Source organism: Suillus bovinus (genome assembly GCF_016758785.1).
Source record: "Suillus bovinus strain UH-Sbo-P2 chromosome Unknown EDB93scaffold_79, whole genome shotgun sequence".
Taxonomy (NCBI): Eukaryota; Fungi; Basidiomycota; class Agaricomycetes; order Boletales; family Suillaceae; genus Suillus; species Suillus bovinus.
In genome coordinates, this window is record NW_024542135.1 from 55,962 (window position 1) to 79,648 (window position 23,687).

At 48.4% G+C, this 23,687-nt stretch overlaps 11 protein-coding genes across 11 annotated transcripts; 5 read left to right on the forward strand and 6 right to left on the reverse strand.

The window, feature by feature from the left end:
- Window positions 1-723: 723 nt before the first annotated feature.
- On the reverse strand, window positions 724-4,007 carry EDB93DRAFT_1173860 (Sodium/calcium exchanger protein-domain-containing protein). The gene is made up of 8 exons (XM_041450434.1): window positions 3,623-4,007; window positions 2,970-3,597; window positions 1,927-2,904; window positions 1,651-1,841; window positions 1,500-1,595; window positions 1,141-1,441; window positions 844-1,087; window positions 724-762 (listed from the first exon to the last, which is right to left on the reverse strand). The coding sequence occupies exons 1-6, from the start codon at window positions 3,818-3,820 to the stop codon at window positions 1,148-1,150; spliced, it is 2,385 nt and encodes a 794-aa protein (XP_041303222.1). The 5' UTR covers window positions 3,821-4,007; the 3' UTR covers window positions 724-762; window positions 844-1,087; window positions 1,141-1,147.
- A 385-nt stretch (window positions 4,008-4,392) lies between these two features.
- On the reverse strand, window positions 4,393-5,372 carry EDB93DRAFT_1242789 (uncharacterized protein; the record flags this gene model as incomplete). The annotated part of the gene is made up of 2 exons (XM_041452063.1): window positions 4,393-5,268; window positions 5,325-5,372. The coding sequence occupies 2 exons, from the start codon at window positions 5,370-5,372 to the stop codon at window positions 4,393-4,395; spliced, it is 924 nt and encodes a 307-aa protein (XP_041303223.1).
- A 115-nt stretch (window positions 5,373-5,487) lies between these two features.
- On the forward strand, window positions 5,488-6,786 carry EDB93DRAFT_859641 (thiamine pyrophosphokinase Thi80). Its single transcript, XM_041457720.1, has 5 exons — window positions 5,488-5,760; window positions 5,818-5,890; window positions 5,935-6,030; window positions 6,082-6,222; window positions 6,266-6,786. Exons 1-5 carry the CDS (start codon window positions 5,549-5,551, stop codon window positions 6,515-6,517), a joined length of 774 nt encoding a protein of 257 aa, XP_041303224.1. The 5' UTR covers window positions 5,488-5,548; the 3' UTR covers window positions 6,518-6,786.
- On the forward strand, window positions 6,742-7,011 carry EDB93DRAFT_1093178 (uncharacterized protein; the record flags this gene model as incomplete). Its single annotated transcript, XM_041446491.1, has 1 exon — window positions 6,742-7,011. One exon carries the CDS (start codon window positions 6,742-6,744, stop codon window positions 7,009-7,011), a length of 270 nt encoding a protein of 89 aa, XP_041303225.1.
- A 233-nt stretch (window positions 7,012-7,244) lies between these two features.
- On the forward strand, window positions 7,245-8,245 carry EDB93DRAFT_1242792 (Metallo-hydrolase/oxidoreductase; the record flags this gene model as incomplete). The annotated part of the gene is given in 5 exon segments (XM_041452064.1): window positions 7,245-7,572; window positions 7,631-7,770; window positions 7,790-7,805; window positions 7,828-8,109; window positions 8,148-8,245. The coding sequence occupies 5 exon segments, from the start codon at window positions 7,245-7,247 to the stop codon at window positions 8,243-8,245; spliced, it is 864 nt and encodes a 287-aa protein (XP_041303226.1).
- A 169-nt stretch (window positions 8,246-8,414) lies between these two features.
- EDB93DRAFT_859841 (uncharacterized protein) lies at window positions 8,415-10,509 on the reverse strand. Its single transcript, XM_041457722.1, has 6 exons — window positions 9,913-10,509; window positions 9,663-9,860; window positions 9,521-9,610; window positions 9,349-9,470; window positions 8,670-9,298; window positions 8,415-8,621 (listed from the first exon to the last, which is right to left on the reverse strand). The coding sequence occupies exons 1-5, from the start codon at window positions 10,066-10,068 to the stop codon at window positions 8,683-8,685; spliced, it is 1,182 nt and encodes a 393-aa protein (XP_041303227.1). The 5' UTR covers window positions 10,069-10,509; the 3' UTR covers window positions 8,415-8,621; window positions 8,670-8,682.
- A 935-nt stretch (window positions 10,510-11,444) lies between these two features.
- Window positions 11,445-12,423, reverse strand: EDB93DRAFT_859663 (60S ribosomal protein L17/L23). The gene is made up of 6 exons (XM_041457721.1): window positions 12,279-12,423; window positions 12,022-12,228; window positions 11,893-11,963; window positions 11,764-11,841; window positions 11,653-11,710; window positions 11,445-11,597 (listed from the first exon to the last, which is right to left on the reverse strand). The coding sequence occupies exons 1-5, from the start codon at window positions 12,292-12,294 to the stop codon at window positions 11,663-11,665; spliced, it is 420 nt and encodes a 139-aa protein (XP_041303228.1). The 5' UTR covers window positions 12,295-12,423; the 3' UTR covers window positions 11,445-11,597; window positions 11,653-11,662.
- Window positions 12,424-13,316: 893 nt separating this feature from the next.
- On the reverse strand, window positions 13,317-15,007 carry EDB93DRAFT_1322935 (uncharacterized protein; the record flags this gene model as incomplete). The annotated part of the gene is made up of 9 exons (XM_041454972.1): window positions 14,776-15,007; window positions 14,601-14,724; window positions 14,329-14,543; window positions 14,111-14,279; window positions 13,988-14,062; window positions 13,786-13,932; window positions 13,650-13,736; window positions 13,431-13,600; window positions 13,317-13,401 (listed from the first exon to the last, which is right to left on the reverse strand). The coding sequence occupies exons 1-9, from the start codon at window positions 14,829-14,831 to the stop codon at window positions 13,317-13,319; spliced, it is 1,128 nt and encodes a 375-aa protein (XP_041303229.1). The 5' UTR covers window positions 14,832-15,007.
- Window positions 15,008-15,214: 207 nt separating this feature from the next.
- On the reverse strand, window positions 15,215-18,308 carry EDB93DRAFT_1173904 (uncharacterized protein). Its single transcript, XM_041450435.1, has 5 exons — window positions 17,853-18,308; window positions 17,526-17,718; window positions 16,912-17,471; window positions 16,179-16,857; window positions 15,215-16,109 (listed from the first exon to the last, which is right to left on the reverse strand). Exons 1-5 carry the CDS (start codon window positions 18,076-18,078, stop codon window positions 15,497-15,499), a joined length of 2,271 nt encoding a protein of 756 aa, XP_041303230.1. The 5' UTR covers window positions 18,079-18,308; the 3' UTR covers window positions 15,215-15,496.
- A 454-nt stretch (window positions 18,309-18,762) lies between these two features.
- EDB93DRAFT_1093111 (uncharacterized protein) lies at window positions 18,763-19,645 on the forward strand (the record flags this gene model as incomplete). Its single annotated transcript, XM_041446484.1, has 4 exons — window positions 18,763-18,868; window positions 18,950-19,069; window positions 19,120-19,261; window positions 19,294-19,645. The coding sequence occupies 4 exons, from the start codon at window positions 18,763-18,765 to the stop codon at window positions 19,643-19,645; spliced, it is 720 nt and encodes a 239-aa protein (XP_041303231.1).
- An 837-nt stretch (window positions 19,646-20,482) lies between these two features.
- Window positions 20,483-23,454, forward strand: EDB93DRAFT_1093159 (PRMT5-domain-containing protein; the record flags this gene model as incomplete). Its single annotated transcript, XM_041446487.1, has 12 exons — window positions 20,483-20,792; window positions 20,847-20,932; window positions 21,030-21,417; window positions 21,469-21,635; window positions 21,692-21,877; window positions 21,929-22,006; window positions 22,061-22,104; window positions 22,154-22,276; window positions 22,325-22,500; window positions 22,548-22,793; window positions 22,846-23,045; window positions 23,101-23,454. The coding sequence occupies 12 exons, from the start codon at window positions 20,483-20,485 to the stop codon at window positions 23,452-23,454; spliced, it is 2,358 nt and encodes a 785-aa protein (XP_041303232.1).
- Between the last annotated feature and the right edge of the window lie 233 nt (window positions 23,455-23,687).

Here is a 23,687-nt window from a genome sequence, read left to right on the forward strand (position 1 = left end):
GGTTTCTCTTACCCGCCTCGTCATGACACCCGTTATGCTTATCAAAGGGTGTGATGCCTTTGATTCAACGTCGTAGATTACGACCGCTACCCTCTTCGCTTGATACATGCTACGTTTCCCAACACTTAGACATACACACTCTTTACGCGCCTCACTTTCAATATTCAGAATCACTCGTTTACTTGCAACGTCACAACACTCATTTGTACATCATCATGCTGCTTGCCTCTTCCCTTGATATATGCTACGTTTCCCGACAGTTCGTGTCATAGACAAACACACTCTTTACGCGCCTCACTTTCAATATTCAGAATCACTTGTTTACTTGTAACGTTACCACACTCTTTACGCGCCTCACTCTATATATTCCGAGTCAGAATCACTGCACTTGTTTACTTGTAACGTTACCACACTCATTTGCACATCATGTCAATCCAAATTCTGCGCGATTACGCTTGAATGGCAAAATATCTAAGTCCCTGATCTGTTTACGAAGCAACGATGCCATCCACTGCAGGCATGTTTGTTGTGTGCGATGTGTTCACCAGGTGTAGTCCACCACTCCCGGCCGAGGTTGAACGTTGAATTCTCAGACTCCAGGGTGCATAGGGACAAGATCTGTCCTTCGCAATGGGGGCACTTTGTGTTGCAGATACGAGACATTAATATCGACTGCAAAAAGCTCGAAGGTAGGATCGAAAACTACGAGGGCTAGAGCAGGCCATGTATATTCGGTGGCAACACCTCCATACTGGTACAAACCTGATACAATGAGGCAATGCTAGCTCGAAATGACTCACCTATTAGCTTCTTGCATGGTTGTCATGATGCGAAGACATGGACGTTACTCGTGCTATTCAAATCTCGATTGTTCAAGGGGTGGTTGACATGATGTAATCAATACGAGTTCGAGACTGGACTACGCTCCATGAATACTACGATGAAACAGAGGCCGAGAGCGCAATGGTAAATCCATTCATGAAAATCTCCTAGATATTGTGAACGTATGCATCATGCAGAGTTAGCGTCTACCAAAGCACTGACATCAGATGCAGGATATCTAAATTAACGCATTCGATGATAAGTCCTAAATATCGACTGTTAGAATCAAACTTCAAACGTATACATAGACCCTCTTACCCATTTATCACCGCAACTCCACCCATAGATTCACCCCCATTACCACGAAATACGCCCCAACTAAACAGAACCCCCACGTGCGACTCAATACGTACCCGTTCAGCGGAACGACGACCAGTGTTGCGATGAGTAGTGCCAACAAGCCGAGTGTACTGCTCATTAGCGTATCGGAGAAGTGCAGCGTGTATGGCTGACCACCAGCTTGAGAAATCACGTAGGAGCCGGAGATGCCGACGCCGAGAAGGATGTTGACCATGGGCCCGCCGAAGCATGCAGAGAAGCCCATGATTGGGGCAAAGACCTGAAAGATGGGTCAGGTATTGGAAGGCTGGGAGAAAAGGAAGGAGACTTGCAGCTACGCTCATGTTTGCTACGAGATCCGCGAGGGAGTTACCTACTGCGAAGATCGTGAGGCCGATTATAGCATCCGATAGTCCAAAGATGAAACCAAATGTCTGTAGGTCATCAGTACGATGGGTGGTGTGTATAGAAGAAAAATATAGAACAAACCTGCAGCACATTAACAGCCTCATCAGCGATTGCCATAATCCATGCAATCGCGACCAAGAAACCCATACTACACCGAGCCATACGTGCAGTAGGGTGGCTTCTACCATCTGCGAACACAAGCACAAGCGCAGCTACTGCAAGTCCGCCCACAGTTGTTCCTAACGCGAGGAGCGTAAAGTGATCCGCATCATCTAGGGCGAATGATCAACAGCTAGCTCACATTTCAAAGTCCAAAACGGCAGAAAAGTGAAGCGGGCAAAGAGAGAATATACGCACGGAATAACACCCCTAAACAAAACAAAGGTCCTAGGACGCATTGTGCAGCCATCAGCCATTTATTGAACTCGATCTCGTGAAGATCCGGCTGCATCACTTCCTCCGCAATCAACGCACGCTCGATACCGTCTTCCTCAAAGTCCATCAACCGGCCATCCTCGCCGGCGTTATGATGGCGCTTGTGCATTTTCTCCGATGCAGATCCATTAGAGTCATATGGGATAACGACCACAGGTAGAGTCAATGTGAGCGCCATTACCGCAGGTGCAGCAAGAAGACTCGCTATTTTTCCTAGTGCATTCTTTTCTCTGAAGTGATGCAGCGCAGGGAAGAGGATATAATACGTCTTTTTCACAACCCGCCATGCACGCTTGAGTTTCGAGGGAGGAACATACGGCTCCACTTCTGTCGTGGTGGTGGAGCCGGCGTCCGTCGGTGATGCAGGGGTGTACATAATGGGTGGAATGGGTGACGTTGAAGTAGAGGTGCGTGCTTGTACATCATTTGCTGACGATGATGGCTCATGATCCCCTGAGATGAAGTCGTTCACGAGCAGCCTGGGACTACGCTCGTCCAGAGGCAGACCTCCTAACGTTGGGTCCCAGAGGTCCTCTTCGTTCAATGGAGTGCGGGTTGCATGACTCCCGCCATGTCGATGGTAGTGGCCACCAGCGTAGGGGGTGATAGGGCTGTCGAAAATGGACAAGCTGCTGGAAGCGGCATGTGCCTGCAGGCTTGCCACTACCTGCCTGAACTCGAGCGCCCCGACCAGCGAGAAGGACGGCATCTGTGAAAGGTGGGGTGAATTCAGGGGCGAGGGAGTACGGTCCCCGCCAGGAGACTGTGCATGGAAAGAGGATGACAGTGTGCGAGTGTGGGAGGGTGGGAGTGCAAGTCGTGGGGGTTGGGGACACGATGACGCCCGGTGTCGTGTCGGTGGTGAGAGAGGTACGGCGAGTGTGTTAGCGGGAGGGGTAACTGCGTGTATTCAGATATGAACGAAGATAGAAAGGTAGGAGTGAAATGATAGAGCAGACACGCACCTACATCGTGATAGGGTTCTACTATAGTTTCATCCTCGCCATATTCTGCGCGTATGAGGGCTTCAAGCTTTTCCCTTCGATCACGCCGCCGTTCCCACCAGCTCCCCACGACGACGACTGCGGCATAACACACGTACATGGCTACCAATAATGCGCACTCTCCCGCTCGAATGCGGCCATCGTGGAGTATCACGAGCAGTGCAGTGACGGAAATGGTAAAGAAGCCGACGTCCCTGAGGAATGAGGTTCGCTCGACTTTGAATGGCTTGATGATGCACATGCTGCCTGCCACGACGCTTACGATAAACGAGGCGGCTCCCAGCAGCTCTCCGATGGCAAGACTTCCTGAGTCTGCACGCATAGCGGAGAAAGTGCTGAACACATCCGGGGAGGCATTTCCGAATGCGAGAAAGGTGATACCAGCGACGTTCTCATCTAGACCTAGGGAGGTTGCAATCGTCGCCAAGTTGGGAGTGAAGAAATCAGATGCAGATATTCCAAGTGTGCTGAATAGAAACAGGAGCCAGAGCACTAATCCAGCGAAAATCAGAGGTCGGAAGGGTGGAGAAGCGCAGAAGTAGTAGGACAAGTACGGAATGCTTAAAAATGTTTCAGGCGACGGACATGACTCGATAACATGTGCACATTGTAACGAAAGGTCCGGAATATGATAGAGGAGAACAGTTCTTCTCTGCATTCGTCGTCAGCGTTAGCCCAGGCCCATTCCGTTTCCAAAGAGACTGCGGCAGAGAGTGGTGTTGGTAAGACGGTCCATATCGACTCTGTGACCACAGAACTGCGTTGATAACGAGGCATGTAACAAAGACAGCCTTTGCCCCTACGCTAGACATGGTAGAAAGACAAAGCAGGACCTCCAGTAAGTAGTGTCGGGGTTTCCTTGGGGTTTCCACGAGCTTATACACACTTGAACCTCGTGCTCTTCATTTATATTTACCTGATCAAAATTGTCCTACTTTTCTACAAACTTAATCTCCTCGATGCTTGATATGTTCCAATTTCTGATTACGCGTACAGCACACATCACTGCTATCAGGTACTGTATCTGCATGAAGACTTATTTGAATCCATCGATTACGGGCTTGAAGAAATCATCAAACACCACGACCCACAGGGTTTGTGCTAGTGTGAATGATATAAATGCGAAAGACGCGAGGCTTGTTGGACAGTGGAACCATTCCACGTCACATGATAAAGTGTTTCCAGAACACGTCGCAACACGTATTTGATTGAACTCAAATACCAGATACATAAATGAGCGAGCGCACCAAATGCAGGCAAGCTCCAGAATACTTCTCTAGTCACGATGAAATGCAAGAAGCGCGTTCTGGTGTGAAAATCCATCGAGTGTATATATTCAAGAGCACTTCTAATGATCAGTACATCGTGGGTATGCAGACGGGGATCATCTCCGAACACCAACATTTGCAGCAGTGCGACCGCTCTGCGACTTCCATCCTATCCACCCCACTAGAACGTTCTTGGCAAATATCTCCCCAAAGCCTAGCATCACTCCGTTCACAAAAGGAAGCAATAAGTTGATTGCAAGAGAGGAAAGGAGTAAATTCATTCGTGTCCGTGGCGCAATCGACCTGTCAAGCAATGATGGGATGGTGGAGGGCGGCACGTCGGAGGGTTTGCGTTCTGCAGGAGGATGTTGCTCCTGAGGTTGATGATGTCCTGTCGTTTTTTGCTGAAGTGCAACATGCGGCGGAGACGGTGATGAGGGAATAGATGTCCCGGGGAACGACAGGGATGGATAGGAAGAAGTGGGAGACGATTCTATATGTTCCCATTTCTGCGATGGAGACCCGCTATCCATCTTAAGATGTTGAGAGACATGTAAATGGCTCGATGAGCCCGTTTGTTCACTAACAAGATGCCCAGAATCCGCAAGGGATGTCGAGGGAAGAGAGGCAGACGAAGAAGCCAATACTTCGCTTGCAGCAGCGAATGAAGACGTAATATGGGAGCCCAATGCGTCCAAGTTTTCTGGCTCCTGGCCGAGTGCTTGCCGTTCTTCTGCTTCGCGTTTCCTAATCTGCTCCCACCGTGCGCGCTCACGCTCTGCCTTGGCACGAGCCTCGGCTGACTGAGCACGCCATTCCTCTACCTGAGCCTCATATTCTCCCTTCCATGCGTCCTCTTCGATCGTTTCAGAACCTTCTTGGACCTCCAAAGTTACTGCGGGTGTGGCTGAGAGTGATGTAGGGGCGGCCGGAGCGGCAGCAGCAGATTTAGGCTCGATGTCTGTGGACTGGAAGGCAGTCGCCAGTGCCGACTGAAAGTCAAAAAAAAAATTAACCACGAGCTATACTACTAGCATTAAAGAGATACCTGGAGCATGTGCTCGTTGCTTTGCTCGAGGGAGCTTGTATCTGACATCGCCGTGGTGTTCCGAGTCGATGACCCGATGCCTCAGTCTTCCTGTAACGTTTTGGTCAGATGGTCAAAGTTCTCACGGTTTAACGTCGGCTCGATTCAAATTCCCAATGTGGCTTATGGAGGATCATTGCCATGGACTTGAACAGCCTTGAATCCAGCCTGCCTCTTGTACCGCCATGATCGTAGAATGGTGTACCCAATTTCTGGATCCGCGAGCTTCCAAAGACCTCAATATCTCGCGCGCACTTATCATTCTGAACCAACCTTTCAGTGCTAGCTTGTTAAAGACCCTATGGGCTGCCTCGGAATGGCGTTCTTGCGCCGACGGCGGCGCTAATCGTTTATATGATATCTTGGGCGCAAGTGGTGAACCAGATATTCGAAATTCGTAAGTCTCCGAGTCTCGCTTGCGCTGCAGTGTATGGCCGGTGACAATCAAGTCTAGATTCCTCCCTGATATGGTGAAGGGTGATCTCGATTCTTTACGGGATGATGTTAGATTGTACTACACTTCACTGGTAAGGCCTGTGTTTTGATCGATACTGTCTCAACAGTCTTCTAGAATGTACCGGTAATCCACGATTCCAACCAAGATTCTACGGACCTCATGAAATGCGTGCAAGCATTGGAAGAGAAAGAACGTTTGACTGGGCAGGAGGTAAACCAGATTTTTTATGTTCATCACCAGAATAATTTATAACTCCAATAGTTCGAGATCATGATCCTGGGAGGTCTCTCCGGAAGATTGGATCAGACTGTACATACATTATCATACCTCCATAAGCTTCGTAAGACTCGCAAACGCGTCTTCACAGTCACCGACGATAACGTAGGATGGGTCCTTGATGTAGTAAGTTGAGTTACCTTTTCAGTGCTATATCTCACCATTTCAGGGTGAGCATCTCATCCACATCAACCACGACGTATTAGGACAAACGTGTGGGCTTCTTCCTGTCGGCATCGACTCAACCATTCTGACGACAACTGGACTGCGGTGGAACCTGGACAACACAGAGTCATCATTCGATGGACTTGTGTCCACGTCAAATCATCTCGTACCAGGACAAGACGTCACGATCAAGACCTCGAAGCCAATCTGGTGGTGTGCGGAGTTAAAGGACCTAAGCACATATGCTCCTACATAATTGCATAATTAGACTCGTATCTTATAGATATACTATAGAGTATGCTACGTATCTCCTTGTAGTACTCGCTTGGTGTGGGGAATTGATGGGGTTGAGAGGGCGGCCGTGATTGAGCGTGACATGGTTCGAAAGCATCGTGTCAGAGCTATTAGTGGAGATCCGAGTTTCAGGATCATTCGTCTATTAAGGTCTACCTTGGGAAGACCAGGTCAGAGCTAACCATCATGAGCCAACCAGAAATCACAGTTCTCTACTTTGCTGCTGCGTCAACGGCGACTGGCTTAACCGAACAATCGGTCACCCTCCCTGCCGCGCAATACCCACTCTCCTCATTGAGCAGTTTCTTGGTGTCATTGCACCCAGACGTCGGCCTAGACAAGATCCTTCAGTCTAGCCAATGGAGCGTAAACGCCGAGATGGTGGACAACGTTGAAGAAGTGACATTGAAGGGAGGAGAAGAAGTCGCTATCATCTGCCCTGTGTCAGGTGGATAAGGTCACCAGAAATATCTTTAAGAAGTCTCGTGGTACATTGCAGGCGAGTGAACTTCAAAGATAAGACTACAATCTTCTCATCGTGCTCTTGCTTTCAAAAATTTCCCCACAGGATGAGCTCAAGCATGGGATCAGTATTGGTCTTTTTAGCTGGTGTTCTCTTTGTATCTTTTTACTTCAAGTTGGTGACACATCGAAGACTAGATTCAAAGTCTCGTTTGATGACGGACGATATGGAGAAAGGCACCAGCTTAGAGAACAAGCGATTGCCAGCATTCACTGCTCGACGCCTGACACAGACTACTTTCTTGATCGTCGAATGGGATGACATCTTCAATGAACACCCATTCATCTATGCCAAGGTAGTTCCATCCGCTAAGACCATCCTCATCATGGACACAGGATGTGGTGGGGCTACGCATAATCCACAGATCGGTCTGAAGAGCTTAAGAGAGTTCATCGAGACCGTCGCTGTTCCTGATAACAACGGAAAGCCTCTCAATGAAGGAGGGAAGATGAAGTATATCGTGGTGGAAAGCCATTGTCATTACGATCATATCCGTGGGTGTTCTTTCTGATCCAGCTCGTCGATCTGCTGATCACTCCCTGGAATTTAAAGTTGGTGTGGAACAATTCGCCGCCGACAGCCCTATTATCGGCTCAGGCCATTCGCCTGCCTTCGTCTCTCCCGAGAACTTCCCTGCAAACTCGGAATGCAATGCTCTGGGCTTACGAGCCCCAATTTATGAGCTTACTCTGGTACCACACCTTGCATGAGATTACCTCATCTTCAGGTTTATCTATAGGGCCTCACAGTCTTGCATACCCCCGGGCACACGCCCGACGAGCTTGCTTTGTGGGATGCAGACGAGAAAATGCTATACGCCGGGGACACTCTATATGAAGACGACCCCATCATCTTTCCAAGCGGGGGATCTTTGCCCGTGTGGTTCTCTACCATTGATCAACTCATCGAGCTCGTAAAGGCGCAACCCGATTCTGAAAATGTGATGATCAACTGCGGGCACGCTACTGCTCTCCGTCCTGCACTCGAGGTGCTCAGGACATGTAGGAAGTTCATGGAAAATGTCGTCTCTGGTGAAGAAGCCGCTGAAGAAACGATTATTTGCGTCGAGGGACTTGGTGTGTGGAATTCAAGGAGGACAAGGGTCGGTTCTCTTTGATTTGTCCCGAGAGGTTGGTGCTTGAAGCAAAGGGTGAAGCAGTAGCGTGATGGGCACAAAATCTATAGGGCTCTAGAGTAGAATTTATGGTGTTAGAAACACTACACTTGTGCCTGTCGATACCAGCTACGCAAGCGGGGGATTGTTTGCTGGTTGTATATATATCCGTGGCAACATGTCAATAGTTATCCGATTTGTTGTGAAGATCCGCAATGCCACTGCACAAAAGTACGTACATCAATCGAACGTCATGAGCGCGAGAGTCTTATTTCCAACGAACTTTGCGTTGTGGGTGATCCAAAGCTTCACTTGGTAGTAGCACCTTCCTCCATAAGAGTGGCGTAAGTGGCTGGCATGTTGGTCCTGGTCATGTCCTGGAGTAATCTGGATGTCTACGATAACCTTATATTGTCGCGAAAGTCAAAGCTATATATTCAATGAGCACAGATGGCTACCCAGCAAGAACTGACTCACCGATAAGCGGCAACTAACGACCTCCTAATATATCCCGCTCTAACTGGGCCAAGAAGTCGTCTGCCTCTGTCTTTGGTATCGAGTCGTTAGTCCCTTTCTGCTTGCCTTTGCCCTTGTGTCGGTATGGAGTGTCATTTGTCTGCCTTTCCAGCGCCGCAGACAGTCCGGATGTGTTCTGCGCCTCTAACGTCACAGCTTCTGGAGTATCGGGCTCTGCGGGAGTTTCGTCACCTTTGACCTTCCTCCGCTTCGCATCTAATATCTTTCGTCTTTCCTCGATGTCCCTCTTCCGCTTCTCCATCGCCCTGCTCCTCGATGCGCCTGCGGTGGCGATATTGTCGCGCATACCCTCCACCTCTCCCGGTTTAAGATCCACTGCTCCAGCATCTTGTCTTGTCTTCTCAGTTTCCACCCTCGCTGACCGCAGTTCTTCCATTTCTTGTCTCCTCGTCTCCTCGTCTGCAGAGAATTGATAGAACCCAGCACCTTTAGCACGGACCTCCTTTGAAGCATCGTAGTGAGAAGACAGTGGATTATTGTCTTCTGAGTAAGCGTCTTGAACTGCTTGGACGCGCTCCGCGGAAGGTTCGAATACTGGGAAGTAATTGACAGGATTATAAATGACGTCCCTGGAGGAAAAAATAAGACTAGGGTGACGAAGGCTTCCTCATTAGCTTACTTGTCTTCGTCCGGTATTGGTTCTGTGTCCTCAGAACGCGGAAGTAAGTGCCGAGGGACTTCGGACTTCCGTCCTGTTCGTTGTCGTCCAAATTCATCTTCGTACTCGATGATTGGGTCATCCTAAACACTTCCATAAGCACTATCCCACAGGGTCCATCAAGAGTACCCACATCGTCTTGAGGCTGTTGAGGGACCGTCAATGATTCATCCATATCATCACTGTCCGACTCAAACTGATCACCAGGTCCTCGAGAATCGAACTAAACTCTGGACATCAGCAAGCAACTCATCAAATGCAAGTAGCATACATACATCGACGAGCAAAGCCTCGTACTGCTTCTCAGTAAGGCCACCAGATTTCCCCTTCCGCAGTTTCTCGTAGATTTTCGCCTTCCTCTCCAACACGGCCCGCCCAGACTCGATAGTCACCTTACTGACTTCTTCTAGTTCTATATCGCGCTGCGCGCGATTTTGGACACCTTTATTGGAGCGACTCCATACAGTCGGTTTCTGTGTTATGTTTGTATTCAAGCCTCCCATGCCAGTTACGGGACTCGCTCACCTTGTCGGGTCTTTTGACCCCTCCCACCGTGTATTTACTGCCTCCTGCAGCTTTGGCGCGAGTAAATTCATCTTCTTTTTTTGCGATTTCGGCTTTTAGGTCGAAGAATGAACTCGCGCTAACACCTGCTGCTCTGGCTTTGTTAGTTGGCGCCATGATCCGAGGAAAGGTAAATTACTGGCGAATTGTAGTGTCTTGGTAGACTTTTACATCGAAACTACCAATAACATAGGTGTCACATGACTCGTAGACTAAGACTCTCTAGAGATCCATTGACAAGCCTTAAATTTCTGCTCTCTGTCTCGCACATCTCTCGCTACCTGAGCCTCGATATCTCACAACGTCACGTCTTAGCAAGTGAGCATCAGCAGGAAAAACACGTATAATCAGACAAAATTGCGAAATAAATAAGGACACCCTCGAAGTCACAGTTTGGCAGCTTGGCTTATACTGGCGAATATTCAGGTTGGCGAAGCCCTCCCCATATATGTGGTCCACGTACTGACAAAAAATCCTTCCAAGCAGCCGTCTTCAGAGGAGAGCTTTGCCTGCCGCACATAGTTCGTGCAAAGACCCTCCAAATCAGCATTTCATGCCTGTAATGAATTAAGAAAAGGTCATGTTTAATCAAAACACGCTTATACGGACTTCTTCAGACACAGAAATAGCTAGACAGTGCGTGATGAGTGAGGCGGCCTATTATTATAATGCACAGTACCTTCTATCATAAAGAACTTGCAGGACAAGGCCGACGCCGTCCGCACTGGTAAGCGAACTATTTCACAGCCGGACAGCTGACTCCGGACATTTCCTTGAATACACACGGAAGGCGGTTGCTTGTGACAATATGACATTTCCGTCATCAAACCAAGGACGAGACCGTTCTAGCGTGTCGCCATTTCAGATCTGAAACTCGGAAGAGAGCATTAGTGTGGAAATATTTGACTAGACGAGCAGCACAGCAAGTAAGAATGGCTGCCTTATACGCTTCGTTCACAGGGGTCCCTAGAATTAATTTAAATGATTTAAATCGTTAATCTAGGAAGATGTGTGTGACACAAGAGATGAGCACAAAGAGGGAGAGTTCCAGATAGGTCTGATGCGGGATACGCAAGGAGACAGGGCTGGGTGTGACTGGTATGTGACCACGCAAGGGAGATTGGGAACAAGGTGGAGCCGAGAGACGAGGCAACTACCCAAGCGAAGGAAGGCAGAGCCACCGGCCATTCTCGAAAGAATTCTACATGAAGAGCGCCCAGCGACTCTAGCTACGGATGAACGAGGGCGACAGCACGAGAAGCTGGATGCGGATGACATGGGTCAAGTTGCATGAATCAAAGGTACTTTATGATCCATTACTCAACAGACGCTAAGGGGAGGAGGATGTCATTTGTTGAGCGTTTTATTTTAGATCAAGGGCACATCGAGGCCCCCCCCCCCCCCCAAAGAAAATCGCGGCATATGGCGGCTAGAGTTCAAAAGTAAACGCGGACAGAAATGGTGAGATGAGATGCAACTGACGACGGTCATACTATCATGTACACATAGTCACTGTTCTCGAATTTCACAGTTGAATGCATTCACAGCTAGTGAATTGCATCACTAGGCCCATTGATGCAATAGATGAGCCATGCCTTCCTACCACAAGTCGAGACTGGAATAGTAGATTGCTCAGCCTACTGTAACTTGCCCGATAGTTACTGATGAAGTGTAAGACGATGAAAAAAAATGCAATTGTACCATATCTAAATCATACAACGGAGCCGGCCTTAGCTGCAATACGGGGCCACAGGTCAACCTGAGTATTGACGTTAGAGACATAATCTTCCACGTCTTGAAATGGAAACCTACACATTCTTTTGCGACAGGGCCAACGATAACGGAGCCCTTCATATCACCCTTGGGGTTAACAATAACACCGGCATTGTCCTGCGTAATTGGTTATATATATGCAATAAGGCGAACAAAACGGTTTCGTACCTCAAAGTACAAGAAAACACCGTCTCTCCGACGCCATGCCTTACGTTGGCGGACAACAACAGCGGGCATAGCTGCAAGTCGATCTCATCAGTACGACTGATCGACACAAGGTGCAGCGCTAATACACACTTTTTTTCCTCAGTTCAGGTTTCCCCTTCTTTACTGATGCAACGACCATGTCACCAACACCAGCATCAGGCAATCTGTTCAATCGTGCACCGAAACCATAAGGCTCGATTATGAATAGTGACTTGGCACCGCTGTTGTCGGCACAGTTGAGGACGGCACCAACAGGGAGACCAAGTGTCATACGGAATTTCTTTCCAGAGGAGCCAACTGAAAGTAGGGAATGAGATGTGAGCTACACATGTACACGGGAGAGGTACCGCGATCTTTCCCCATCGTATAGGTTGCTGAATGCTTGCTGGATCTTGCGTGACCGCGACCACTTGAGTATGCTCACTCACCAAAGTTTCAAACTGTACAGTTACACCGGCAACCTCCGGATGGACGATTTGGTACGTCATGGCCTCACCTCTTGGGGCGTGCACTCCTCACGCGGCTGGGACAAACGAAATCATAGCTCCAACTCGGCAAAGTTTTTCAGAAAGAATTTCCTCAAACCGTGACTCGACGACTCCATCGTATCTACTGGCTCTATAACTCATATCTTCTTTAATTATACTGATTAGTACGAATCTAATACAAATAGTTGTAAGCGTCGCATTTCATTTGGTGTTTTCGCACTTGAAGTTGGAGTTATCTGCCATGTGCAGGCGGCCGAGATACAGAGGGCGGTACTAGCTAATATACAGGACCACGCTGCATGCGTTCCCAGATATGCAACAATGAATAATGATGGTATTGCTTGGGCATATCCAGTAATAGTACTTCGATACATGCCGAAATTACGCCGTGGCAGCGTGCAGACCGCGAGGAGATCGTAAATAATATCGATCAAGTTTACGCCGAGTTGACCGAGTGCAGAGGTTATCCACATTTCCCGGTGATTAGTATATGTTACCTACTACAAGACAAACGACCTCTCTGCAACATCGAATGCCGCGGAGGTGCGGCGGCTGGCCTCGCCAAAGCCCCGCCTCCCTGCCTCCAGCTTCACTGGCGTGTCTGCATTATAGAGGAATGTACATGATGCAGACTTGAGGATCTGATCATACAATGGTATACCATTACGTCGATTTGAGTATATTCATGTGTCAATTTGCACCGTGACAGCCTGTTTGACCCAGCTATTTCATATTATAGAAACAACTACGAAATGTGAATCAGCTTGAAAGATGTGGAATATTAGGATGGAACAATATCCTTCCCACCGGGCCTTGGGGGTAGAGATGCGCGTATGAATTTGTTTAATTTGAAAGGTCTTGGACACTTTGGAAGACAGGCCTGTCCATAAATGTATGCTAATTGAAATCAGTACCATCCCATTGCAAGAAAATTGTTGGGTCAAAACGGTTTTGCAAAGCTACAGACTTGTTCAGCCAGACACTAGAAATAAATCGAAAGGGAATACTAACGTGGCATCAATTTGCTTAACCTGAGGAAGCGCAAGCATTATCTTCCGTCTGTAACTCGCACCTTCGGCCTGCTGACAAGGATTGCCTTCCAGGTAAATTGTTTCAAGCGATGCCATATTCTTGAGCTGCGACTCAAGGGATCGTAGATCAGCAATCTTGTTGTTATTGAGCTGACCATAAAATCAGATTTAGGTTCCATCTCAGTCAAGAAATACCCACCCAGAGCTCCTCTATGGATGTCAGATGCGAGATATTTTCGATAGCTTGAACAAAGTTTGCACCAACGTCAAGTGTTCTCAGCTTTGTCTGTGCAAGAGCTTGAGCATGACGGCGGAATAACTAACCCAATACCTACATTGTTCTCGAGACCTTCCAAACGCTCAACTCCATTATGGCTCAGGTAGAGCTCTTCCAGATCGACTAATTGATCTAGACCCTCGATCTTTGTGATCCTATTAGACTGAAGAGACAATATTTTCAGTCTTCTCAGTGTACTCAGATTCTGTTGTATCGTATGACTGTGAGCATCAAAACTACGATAATGCGATGGACTGCACCTCTAGTTTTGTGAGCTTATTTTTTCCAAGCCACAATTCTTCCAGGTTAACCAACGCATCCAACCCTTCGATATGCTGGAGTACCAGCGTGAGCTACCCCTGCGAATGATCGGTCAATCGTACCCGTATTCTATTTCCCCCAAGTTCAAGACTTTTTAATGTCGCTCCAACAGATTTGAAGCCAGTGATTTTGGAGATCTTGTTTTGAACGAAATACACGGTCTTCAACAATCGTAGATGCGACAGTGCCTCCGGCACTTGTCGTAGAAGGTTGAACGAAAGGTCCAGAACGCTAGGCGACTTGAGAATAAACCAAAGGCTTGGCTAGAAATTTTACTCACGTTATAGCAGACAAATTGTCTAGTGCATCTCCCACAGTCTTGAGTTTATTGTCGTACAGGTCAAGTTCTTCAAGTTGCGTGAGCAGCTTAAAGATCTCTGGATCTAGATGCGATATAGCATTTTGTCTGAGACATAACTTCCTCAGATGCCTTGCGAACCGGTCGAGTCGAAGGTTTGCTAAAGAGCTCAACCTCGAGTGAACGAGTTCTAATTCCTAGTCATTCGGCATGCCTCGATTAGGTAGACAATGAAAGACGGTAGAAGTACGCACGTCAGTTTCGTCTGGAAAGTCTTCCAAGAGATCACCATCATTTGCTTGGGATCCATCTGCCTCGGCTTCCCCATCGGAGTCACCGTCTACCGCAGGAGGTGGTAATGCGACACGGGCTGTGGGGCTACCGGCAGGTCATTAAAGTTGAACCGGATCTCGGCTCATTGGAGCTCACCGTTCAACGACTACATGACTCGCGCACTCCACTGATTGTTCATTCGGCCGGTGCATGATGAGATTAGTACAGGTCCGTGCCAGCAAGCCAAGACGATATAGATCCGAAGGCTAAGTCATGAGCGGCCTTTAATACGTTACTTACATAAAGCGTGGCTTCTTGTGGCTGTGTAGAAGGAATGACGAGCTTGACTTCAGTCAAATGACCAAAAAGATCAATATCAGGTGGCTCTAAATGATATAGCTGGATGTACTAGGTAATATTCTCCATCATTTAGTTGACTTGACGCAGACATGCCAGTGGACGCTCCAGCGCTCCAGGGCGATCCATAAGTTGACTGTCATCTGGCAGCGAGTTGATCGGCCTAGCAAGTTTTTTGAGGATCGCGATTTCACGACCAGACACGTGGACAAGCGCGATGGTCCGACCGCAACTTAACTTCCAATTTCATGATTTCAAATTAGCATGTCCACTACGATAAAACTACACAAGGCATGGATCCATGTGTTGGTTGCACTATGTAAGTCCAAAAGGAACAACCAGCTGCAGCGAATTGCATCAAATAAATATTTTGGCAAGGAAGGTGTGCTTGCACCATTGGCCGAAAAAAAAATGAACCGGAAACATTAAAATACTGAAACGTAACATTTCACAGAAAAAGGGCCAAGGTGTCGCATAACGCTTGGGTAAGCTTCAAGTCGTTCGATTTAACGAGACGTTGTCACCGGAATCTGCTACGTTCTGGTGAAGGAGGCAGTGAAGTCAGGTGACGATCCTGTGTTTTTGCCCGTTCAAAAGCGGTTGAATTTGATGAGTGCGAGGGATAAGGGTGATATGACCCGCTGCGCGACGACGAGCCAGGCACATCATCTTGTCCTCGTGGTGGACGGAGAGTCAGCTGACCCGAAGATAGCGGAGATGGGGAGGGTTGAAAAGGGCTGGACGCGTGATAAGGGAATGTACGACCATCAACTCGTGCTTGATGATGCGACGGTCCTGAGGAGGGCTGAGAAGGGTGGTAATGAACAAAATTGAGACCAGGCAACGGAGGTGATGGTGAAGGCCGGTTATCTTCTGGTGCTACAGGGCTTGGTTGAGAGTAAGGTTCACTACCAGATCCAGAGCCAACAGATGATGGCGAAGCAAATGTGTTCCCTTCAAGAGCACCACGACGAGTTGTCGAAGTGGTGCCGGCAATAGGTATCGGAGGCGTAGACGGCACCGTAGACTCCTCATTAGCCGTAATGGCTCCGATCTTGTCTTTCTTCCGACGCTGTGTCGACACCACGTGCCCTTCCTTCTTAGCACGAGAACGGGCGTAGCGCAACCCACATCTGGTCAATGAAGCAGAAAACAAGTGAATATTAGTAAGTAGTCTCGTCGCATGTTATGGCATCACCCACGCGTTACAGAGCTCCTTTCTGCCACTGGGGCCCTTCCTCCATTCAGGACTAGAGGTTGCCTTGCAACTACTGCATTTGAGAACACCCAGAGGGCGGTTGTTGGTGCTACGTGGCAGGGTGTCCTTATGTGTTCCGGGGCTCACTCGGTGCCTTGGAGGAGGTACAATGTCGTTACCGCAGGGCGGCGCCGGCGGTACACTAGCCTCGAAGGTTTCAAAGCTGGCCTTTGTATTGTAGTCCTCAGGACTAGGTGTGGCTTGATAGTTGCTTAAAGACGCTCTGTTCTCGGCATAAATTGGAGACGGCGATGGTCTCGAGTAAGGAGACTCGCGCAAGGTGCATGAAGACGATGGGAGGGATGCCATCGAATGTGCAGGGCTTTGAGCAGGCCACCTGTTAAACTGAGAAAGCGAGGAAGAAGGTTCCGAGTAACTCCCCCAGGGCGAATGAGAGTATTGGGACGTCAAAGACTGCGTGTAGTGCCCGTAAGCTTGTGGCATTGAGGCAGACACGGGCGGGAGTGTGTACGGACTTGCCGACAGGTCATAGGGGTGATGTTGGCTGTGTGTGGGCATGTAGGCGTCTGTCGACCTCGTGAACGGCTGAGACTGAGAATAAGAGACAGACAAGCTCCGCGAAGCAGGCTGTTGAATGGTGTGGCATGCAAACGTTATTGAACCTATATCCGCTTGTTTAATAGAAGCACATGGACTTTCATCAAGGAAGCGCTTACCATGAGGGATAAACACGCTTTCTACTTCGCCTATTCCAGGCATTGTATCTTGGATTCTCCAACGTCTCGTGCAACTGGTCTTCGCACTGTTATCCCGAGTGGACGTCTGAATGCCCACCGCTCGCCTTGCAAAGTCTTTTGCTCCTGGCATACCAGGATATTCTTGGCTGCTATCCGACGGCCAGCTCAACAGAAGACGACAGTCCTGCTGGTTGTAATTAGAGTTGAACAAGATCTGGAATACCCTAGTTGTGGCGGTTGATTGAGGGAAGTAATATAGAAGCCGCTGTTGCAACAGCGTTATCTGTTCTGGGTGCATGCATGGCGTGCCACACCAATTTGTCCATGGAGTTCTGTGGTGCTCATCATTGTCACCAGGTTCAAGATCGACGACTGCGTGGATAAAGCATAACACGAGGCCCTCTGCAGCCCAGTTAATGACGATGTCGACAACCATGTAGTAGGCATCCACGGAAACCTTGTCACCATCAGGCCACGGTTGGGTAGGCCCTTGGTGACCGAGGATGCGACGGATGCGAGAGAGACGACAATACCTGACCCTGGAAAAAAAAAATGGGGTCAATATAAATCCGTTTACAGTTTGAATCGCTTACCTGGTAACACTACCATGCATCGTCCTTTGTTCAAGAGCTTCTGCTAGATCTGCTCGCGCAGTAGCCTGTTCTTCGGGGTGAACAAAGGATAGGAGTGACTTGCCAATGAGCAAGTCAGCTTGGTTTTCGAGATGACTGGCAAGAACGGGATCCAGATAGACGAAATCCAATTCGGACGATAATAAGGACCAGTCTAAAAGTGCCACAAGTGGTTAGCGAAATCATTGACGATCAAGAGAAAATTACAGGATTGTGATCGGTTTGTGGAGGGTCCGAAATAATCGGACTGGAGACCCTTTAGGGAATAATAGACTTTGGTGAACTCACAGCATCTGGTCTCGCCAACTTTTGGCAAAGATTGAGACATGGCAATGTCGGAAAAAGGTGGAAAGGGTGTTGAAGTTGAGAGGGCGGACATGCCCTGATGAGGATACCCTTCCAAGGAGGAAAGGGGCAGATGGGATCTGTTTGGCTGGTTATGTATGGAAGAGAAGTCGCCCATGGGCTGGGTTACATGTTCAAGGCCTCGTTGCGTTGGCACGAGGAAGCTCATGGCTAGAAGCTTGAAAAACGAAGTCCCGTAAAGAGACCGCCAATAATAGTTTACAGTATGTTACAATCAGTGGGTCCGAGTTGGTCGACAAACGGAGGTTGAACTCGGGGATCGACGGTCCTTGAGAGAGTTACAACAATCGATCAAGAACTAGTAGGAGCGGGCATATTCGTTTAGGAACGGAAGGAGGGGTCCGTATCAAGTCTCAAAATTGACTTTCAGGTTCGACTTTAGTGCAACTTGTTTTAAACTAAAATATCTCCGCTGATTTTATATCAGAACTCAGACTCCGTTTAATTCGCCTGCCGTTCCATACCTCAGAAGGTACAAAATTCGTAAATTTAAGAGGCAGTACCACCGCGTGCTACCTACCTCATGACGGTGCCGAGCTCACCAGGGGAAACTTCGATCAGCATAGATCCGAGATTTTAAACGAACAACTTCCTCAATTTTCCTACCGTTAGAAGCATCCAAATTTTTCCGTAGCCTGCGGGCTCCTCGGCGCAGATTGACACCATCTTCAGTGACCGGAAATGAAGGGCTTGTGCACCTGGTGTGCCGATTGTGGCAAAAAGTTGGTCCCGCATTTATGCCTAAATTCCCATTTCGGGCTGTCTTCTTTGTCGACGTCCTCTTACCAAACCAGTCATCTCCAGTCGCTGATTGAGCCCCCTCATCCCATCGATGCCAGTCCCAGCACAAGTTCAACCAGGAAAGAACATTTGGGTAGCTGCAGGCGATGGCGATTTACTTAGGGTTCGGGTACGTAACCTGTCTTCGCTTACGGTAGGTACGCTAAGCTTATCTCGTTCCTTCAGGAACTCGTTGAACAGCAATGCAGGCGTCATTTTATAGTAGTTCACATGATGAGGACTGATCCGGTTCCTCCCAGCCACGTCGCCCAATGCTCCTGATGAATTCACATATACTCCCATGCACGCTGCGGCGTCATACGGGCAGCTTGAGACCCTAGCATACCTATTCTCTCAAGGTTAGTTCCTTGACCACAAAATGTAAAAAAAGCTGACCTTCCAAGCACAGGTGGAGATGTTAATATCACCGATGAAGACGGGGATACACCGCTATATGTAGTTGAAGATACCGAGACGGCACAATGGCTATTGGACCACGGATCTACCTTAGACCATCGGAACAATGATGGTGCCTCCGTGCGTGAGCTAGGGTATCATCTGTCACCTTTTTTTCTGATATAAGATACACACAGCCTATTGAATATTTGCAAGAAAACTTTCCAGAAATTGCTGCATATCTGCAGTCGCGCCTAAATCCTTCCTCATGTACGATCCCTGAAGCGGTGTCACCCTCGCGACCTTCTCAATATCAGCAAAACATCGCGACAGAATCCCTCACGTCATCGCTCATGCAGTCTGTTCATGATATCATGCAGCGGTCTGAAGCAGACGGTCGGGATCCTGATGAGGAGCTGAGACAAGTCGTTGGCAGAACAGTATTAGAAGGGGTAATAGCAGGGTATGAGATGACAACGGATAGTAGCGATGTTCAAGCTAATGGAGTCAAGAGACCTCGAACGGATGGTAATAATTAATTGTCTACCGTCCAGCATGACATGAATATGTGGATCCATGCTCTCCTGGTTATGTTTCACTCCTCGAAACGAATAACCCGATCGGATGATCGTCGCAAACGATTAAACACTGATCATGATCACAGTCGATCAAATCAGCCGTCACTCGAGGGACGTTATCCGTAAAAAGTTACCACCCTTAGTGACAAAAGTTACTTGTTTAAGACATGCCTCCCATGTTATGAGAACGGGATTGGAAGTGGTGTCTAAAATATCTGGTACTCGGATGTCCGCAGCCGGAGTGAAGGGAGGCTTGGCACAGCCCAGCGTCAACCTGCACCAACTCCGTTAATTCCTTTATCCGATCGAACTGTTCACGTTCGTGGAGTGATGGAAACGTGTAACGTTCTGGACTGGTTGGTACGATGTTTCCGAGGAAGTTCATTGATTACGACGACCCAGTGTAGGGTATGCTTGTGTGATGTCTTTTTGCCTAAAGTTTTGGGGTGATTATCTGTTGGCACAGCAGCATACCTGTGTTATGAAGATAAGTCCATGGAGATTCCACGGGTATCATTGGGCACGAGTGCTTTGGATAGCAGTTATATCACCCGACATCAATCTCGACTTGTCTGAGAAGCAAAACATAAACCTTCTACATGAACACGTTTGCGGGCGCAGAGATTCGGAAAGTAGCGAAATGAGTAGAAGAGTGAATAACAATGAAGGGCTTGCAAGGGTTTGGAGACTGATTTCAGTGTCCAGACCAGATATAAAAACGCGACAAGACGCGTTTATAAACACGCGCTCTTTCAGATTACCTTTTTAGGATACTCACCACAGTACTTCTCTTCCCCCATGGCAGACCAAGTTGCAGGCCTAGCTTCTTGTTTCAGTTTCGATGACATTTCACAGGCATCTGCACGCACCGATGGATCTGATAAGACTCCAGTTCTGAAATTAATCAGGGAAAGTCAAGCTAAGGGTTATGACTTTGTCTGTCTTCCTTTGACTACCCCAAAATGGAGAGAGCGATGGAGAAATATGTGCATCGTGCCATCAGCAAGTGCAAATGACACTGATGAAAATGCAACTGCAGAACAGCAGGCAGAGGCATGGAGGAAAGCACCGTCTTTCCTGCATGAGGAGGTGACAATCTCGACACTTGGTGAGTGAGATCGACAAACCATGTCCTCAATCATGTTAAGTGGCGATGCGATAGATGAGGCGGTACCTGTACTTGTGATGGCGTCAGACTGGCTTCAGCTTGACTCAACGGATGACTGGGTTAGGCACGACTCAGAGATCGTGAGTCCATTCTGTGAAAAAAGTCATGTTTATGGGCGTTGTGGAGCTACCTTCCCGGACCTTATTGTTCTGCACTAACCCGAAACTGATTTTTCAGGCATTGTGCCAGGAAGTGGCCTACGCGTCATACCTCAATGTTCAGACGGTCATTTTACCACCACCTAGGCATCGATCACAAGTCGCATCATATGCGCGCGCTGTAAATGAATGTCTCAAAAGTACGACTTTCATGAACTTCTCAATACGTCTTCCTATCTACGATCCTGCCGTCTTTCAACCAAAAGAATCGTCACCTATTTCTCCTTCTATAACGAGCACATCGTCAACCCCATCTGCACCCTCAACGCCGAAAATCGTGATACCGCGAGCTTCTACGTCAAAATCCTTCAAGGCTGCACGGGCTCCCGAGGGAGAGATAAATGCTACTTGGGAGATGTGGGACATAATACGCACACTCTGCGACTATAACACACGCTTGACGCTCAGTATGCATTCGCTTTACGTCTTGGAACAGTACCTGATGAACTGGATTCCAGCGCTCGATCTCACCCCGCCATTACCTTCTAATGCCGGCATCCTCAACAGATGGATGGCTGAACCCGTTCATCATATATTCCTCCCCGCGTCCACGTTTATCGCGAATGTGAAGGGCTACCCTGTCCTTCCCAAGGGTACACAATCCTTTCTACGCAATAGCATGGCGGTGAGTTAACCCTGTATTTCTGCTATTGGGCAGATGATAAAACAAGAATCGGCTAGCATCGCCCTATCATCATCATGTCAGGGGTTAGTTCGGGGTTACACACGAAAGGTGGCGAATCAGCATATGCACAATATGTGCGACATGTCGAGAAGACAAGCTCGGCTGTTCAGGCAGCGATGACGGCAGGGACAGTTGAACACTTCGCTCAGGGTTATCAAGACTACCTCCAGAACCCCTTACAGGTTGATATATGCACCTCATTTCCGCATCCTATCGTACTGATGTCTGCCTAGCCGCTGATGGACAACCTCCAGAGCATTACGTATCAAACATTCGAACAGGACCCTGTGAAATACCGCAATTATGAAGAGGTGCGTTTCATCTATTATGAACCGAAGTTGTCCAGTGACACGTGAAATTTGTAGGCCGTGTATCACGCGTTGATGGACTGGCCTGATAGTGATCACATGTGCGAATCACATATGGCATGTATTACAAGGCTTAACCCTTCTTCGCAGTGTGATTTGCGTTGCTGGGGCAGGCCGTGGCCCCCTTGTTGAACGAAGTTTGACGGCCATCAACAGATCGGGAAGAAGTGCCTTCGTGTACGCAGTTGAGAAGAACCCAAATGCCTTTGTGACGTCTGTTTGGCTCTCATCATCTTCACATTGACGTCTGACTGTAAGCAGGCTTCAGGGCCGGAAACAGAATGAATGGGGTAACTCTGTTCAGCTGTTCTTTGGCGACATGCGGCATGTAGAGCTCCCTGAGCAAGTAGACATCCTCATCACTGAATTACTCGGCTCGTTCGGCGATAACGAGCTAAGTCCGGAGTGTCTCGACGGCGCAATGAGGTTTTTGAAACGTACGGATTGTTCACGCTCATCGCCCATTTCGCTAACCGTTCTCCAGCTGATGGCATCTCCATCCCATCATCGTACAGCGCCCATCTCGCTCCGCTATCTTCATCGAAGTTGTACAATAATGCACGAATCAGCAGAGACATCAAAGGCATGGAAACACCATATGTGGTGATGTTCCAAAATGTCAACATCCTGAGTGGGGATGGCGGGGGAGTATCTGGAAACTGTGGGCATATGATCCAACAATGCTGGGAATTTGAACATCCGCGAAAAGATGCGACCGTCGATGAACGAGGTGAGTAGCAGACCTTCTGGCCAGACGGACACTAACTATGCCGAGTGTCTAGGGTTACCCCTGACAAACAGTCACAATGTCCGCTCCGCCAAGCTGTCGTTCCATATCCCTCATGCTGGGGTTATGCACGGGCTCGCCGGTTATTTCGAAGCCGTCCTGTATGGGCATGTTGGTCTTAGCATTCATCCGCATAGTAAAGATCGGGTATCGAAGGACATGCTGAGCTGGTTCCCGTTGTTCTTCCCATTTAAAGTATGTGTTGTCATTAACATCCTCTGATGACTCTTGTTGACATTCATTCGCCAAGGAACCTCTGTACCTACCTAGCAACTCGGAACTGCACGTATCAATCTGGCGACTTACGAATGAGCGGCAGGTATGGTACGAGTGGTACGCCGAGTCGTTTTTGCCCGTGTTCAATTCTTCATCATCACCTGAACACTCTGAGGATATGTCAGGAGATGGGTCCTTCTTCGCATGTACCTCGACTCATGTTGCGGTCCCGAGTCCTGTGATCGACGCTGTTGATGTATTTCCATCTTTAGAGCGGTCTGAATTGCGCAAGAGTGGAGAAGAATCACCAAGGTCCGCCGGGGTCATTAAAATTGGGCAGACTTCGTTGCACAATCCTGGAGGACGAAGTAGTTGGATTGGATTATGAGGCACATTTTACCGTCGTGCACGCACTGCATGCGGGCTCCAAGGTGATTGTGGAACATGTTGCTCTTATGATGTTACATAACAAGATTGTCATTGCCCCAAAAATAACTGTTCCTTGAAGTGTAACTATATGCTTCATATGGTCTCACTTATCTAAAGTTAACGTGACGATCGTTGCAGGACGTTAGTGCTTTACCTCCACGAAATCTCACATAAACGCCTTAAGCTTGTAGC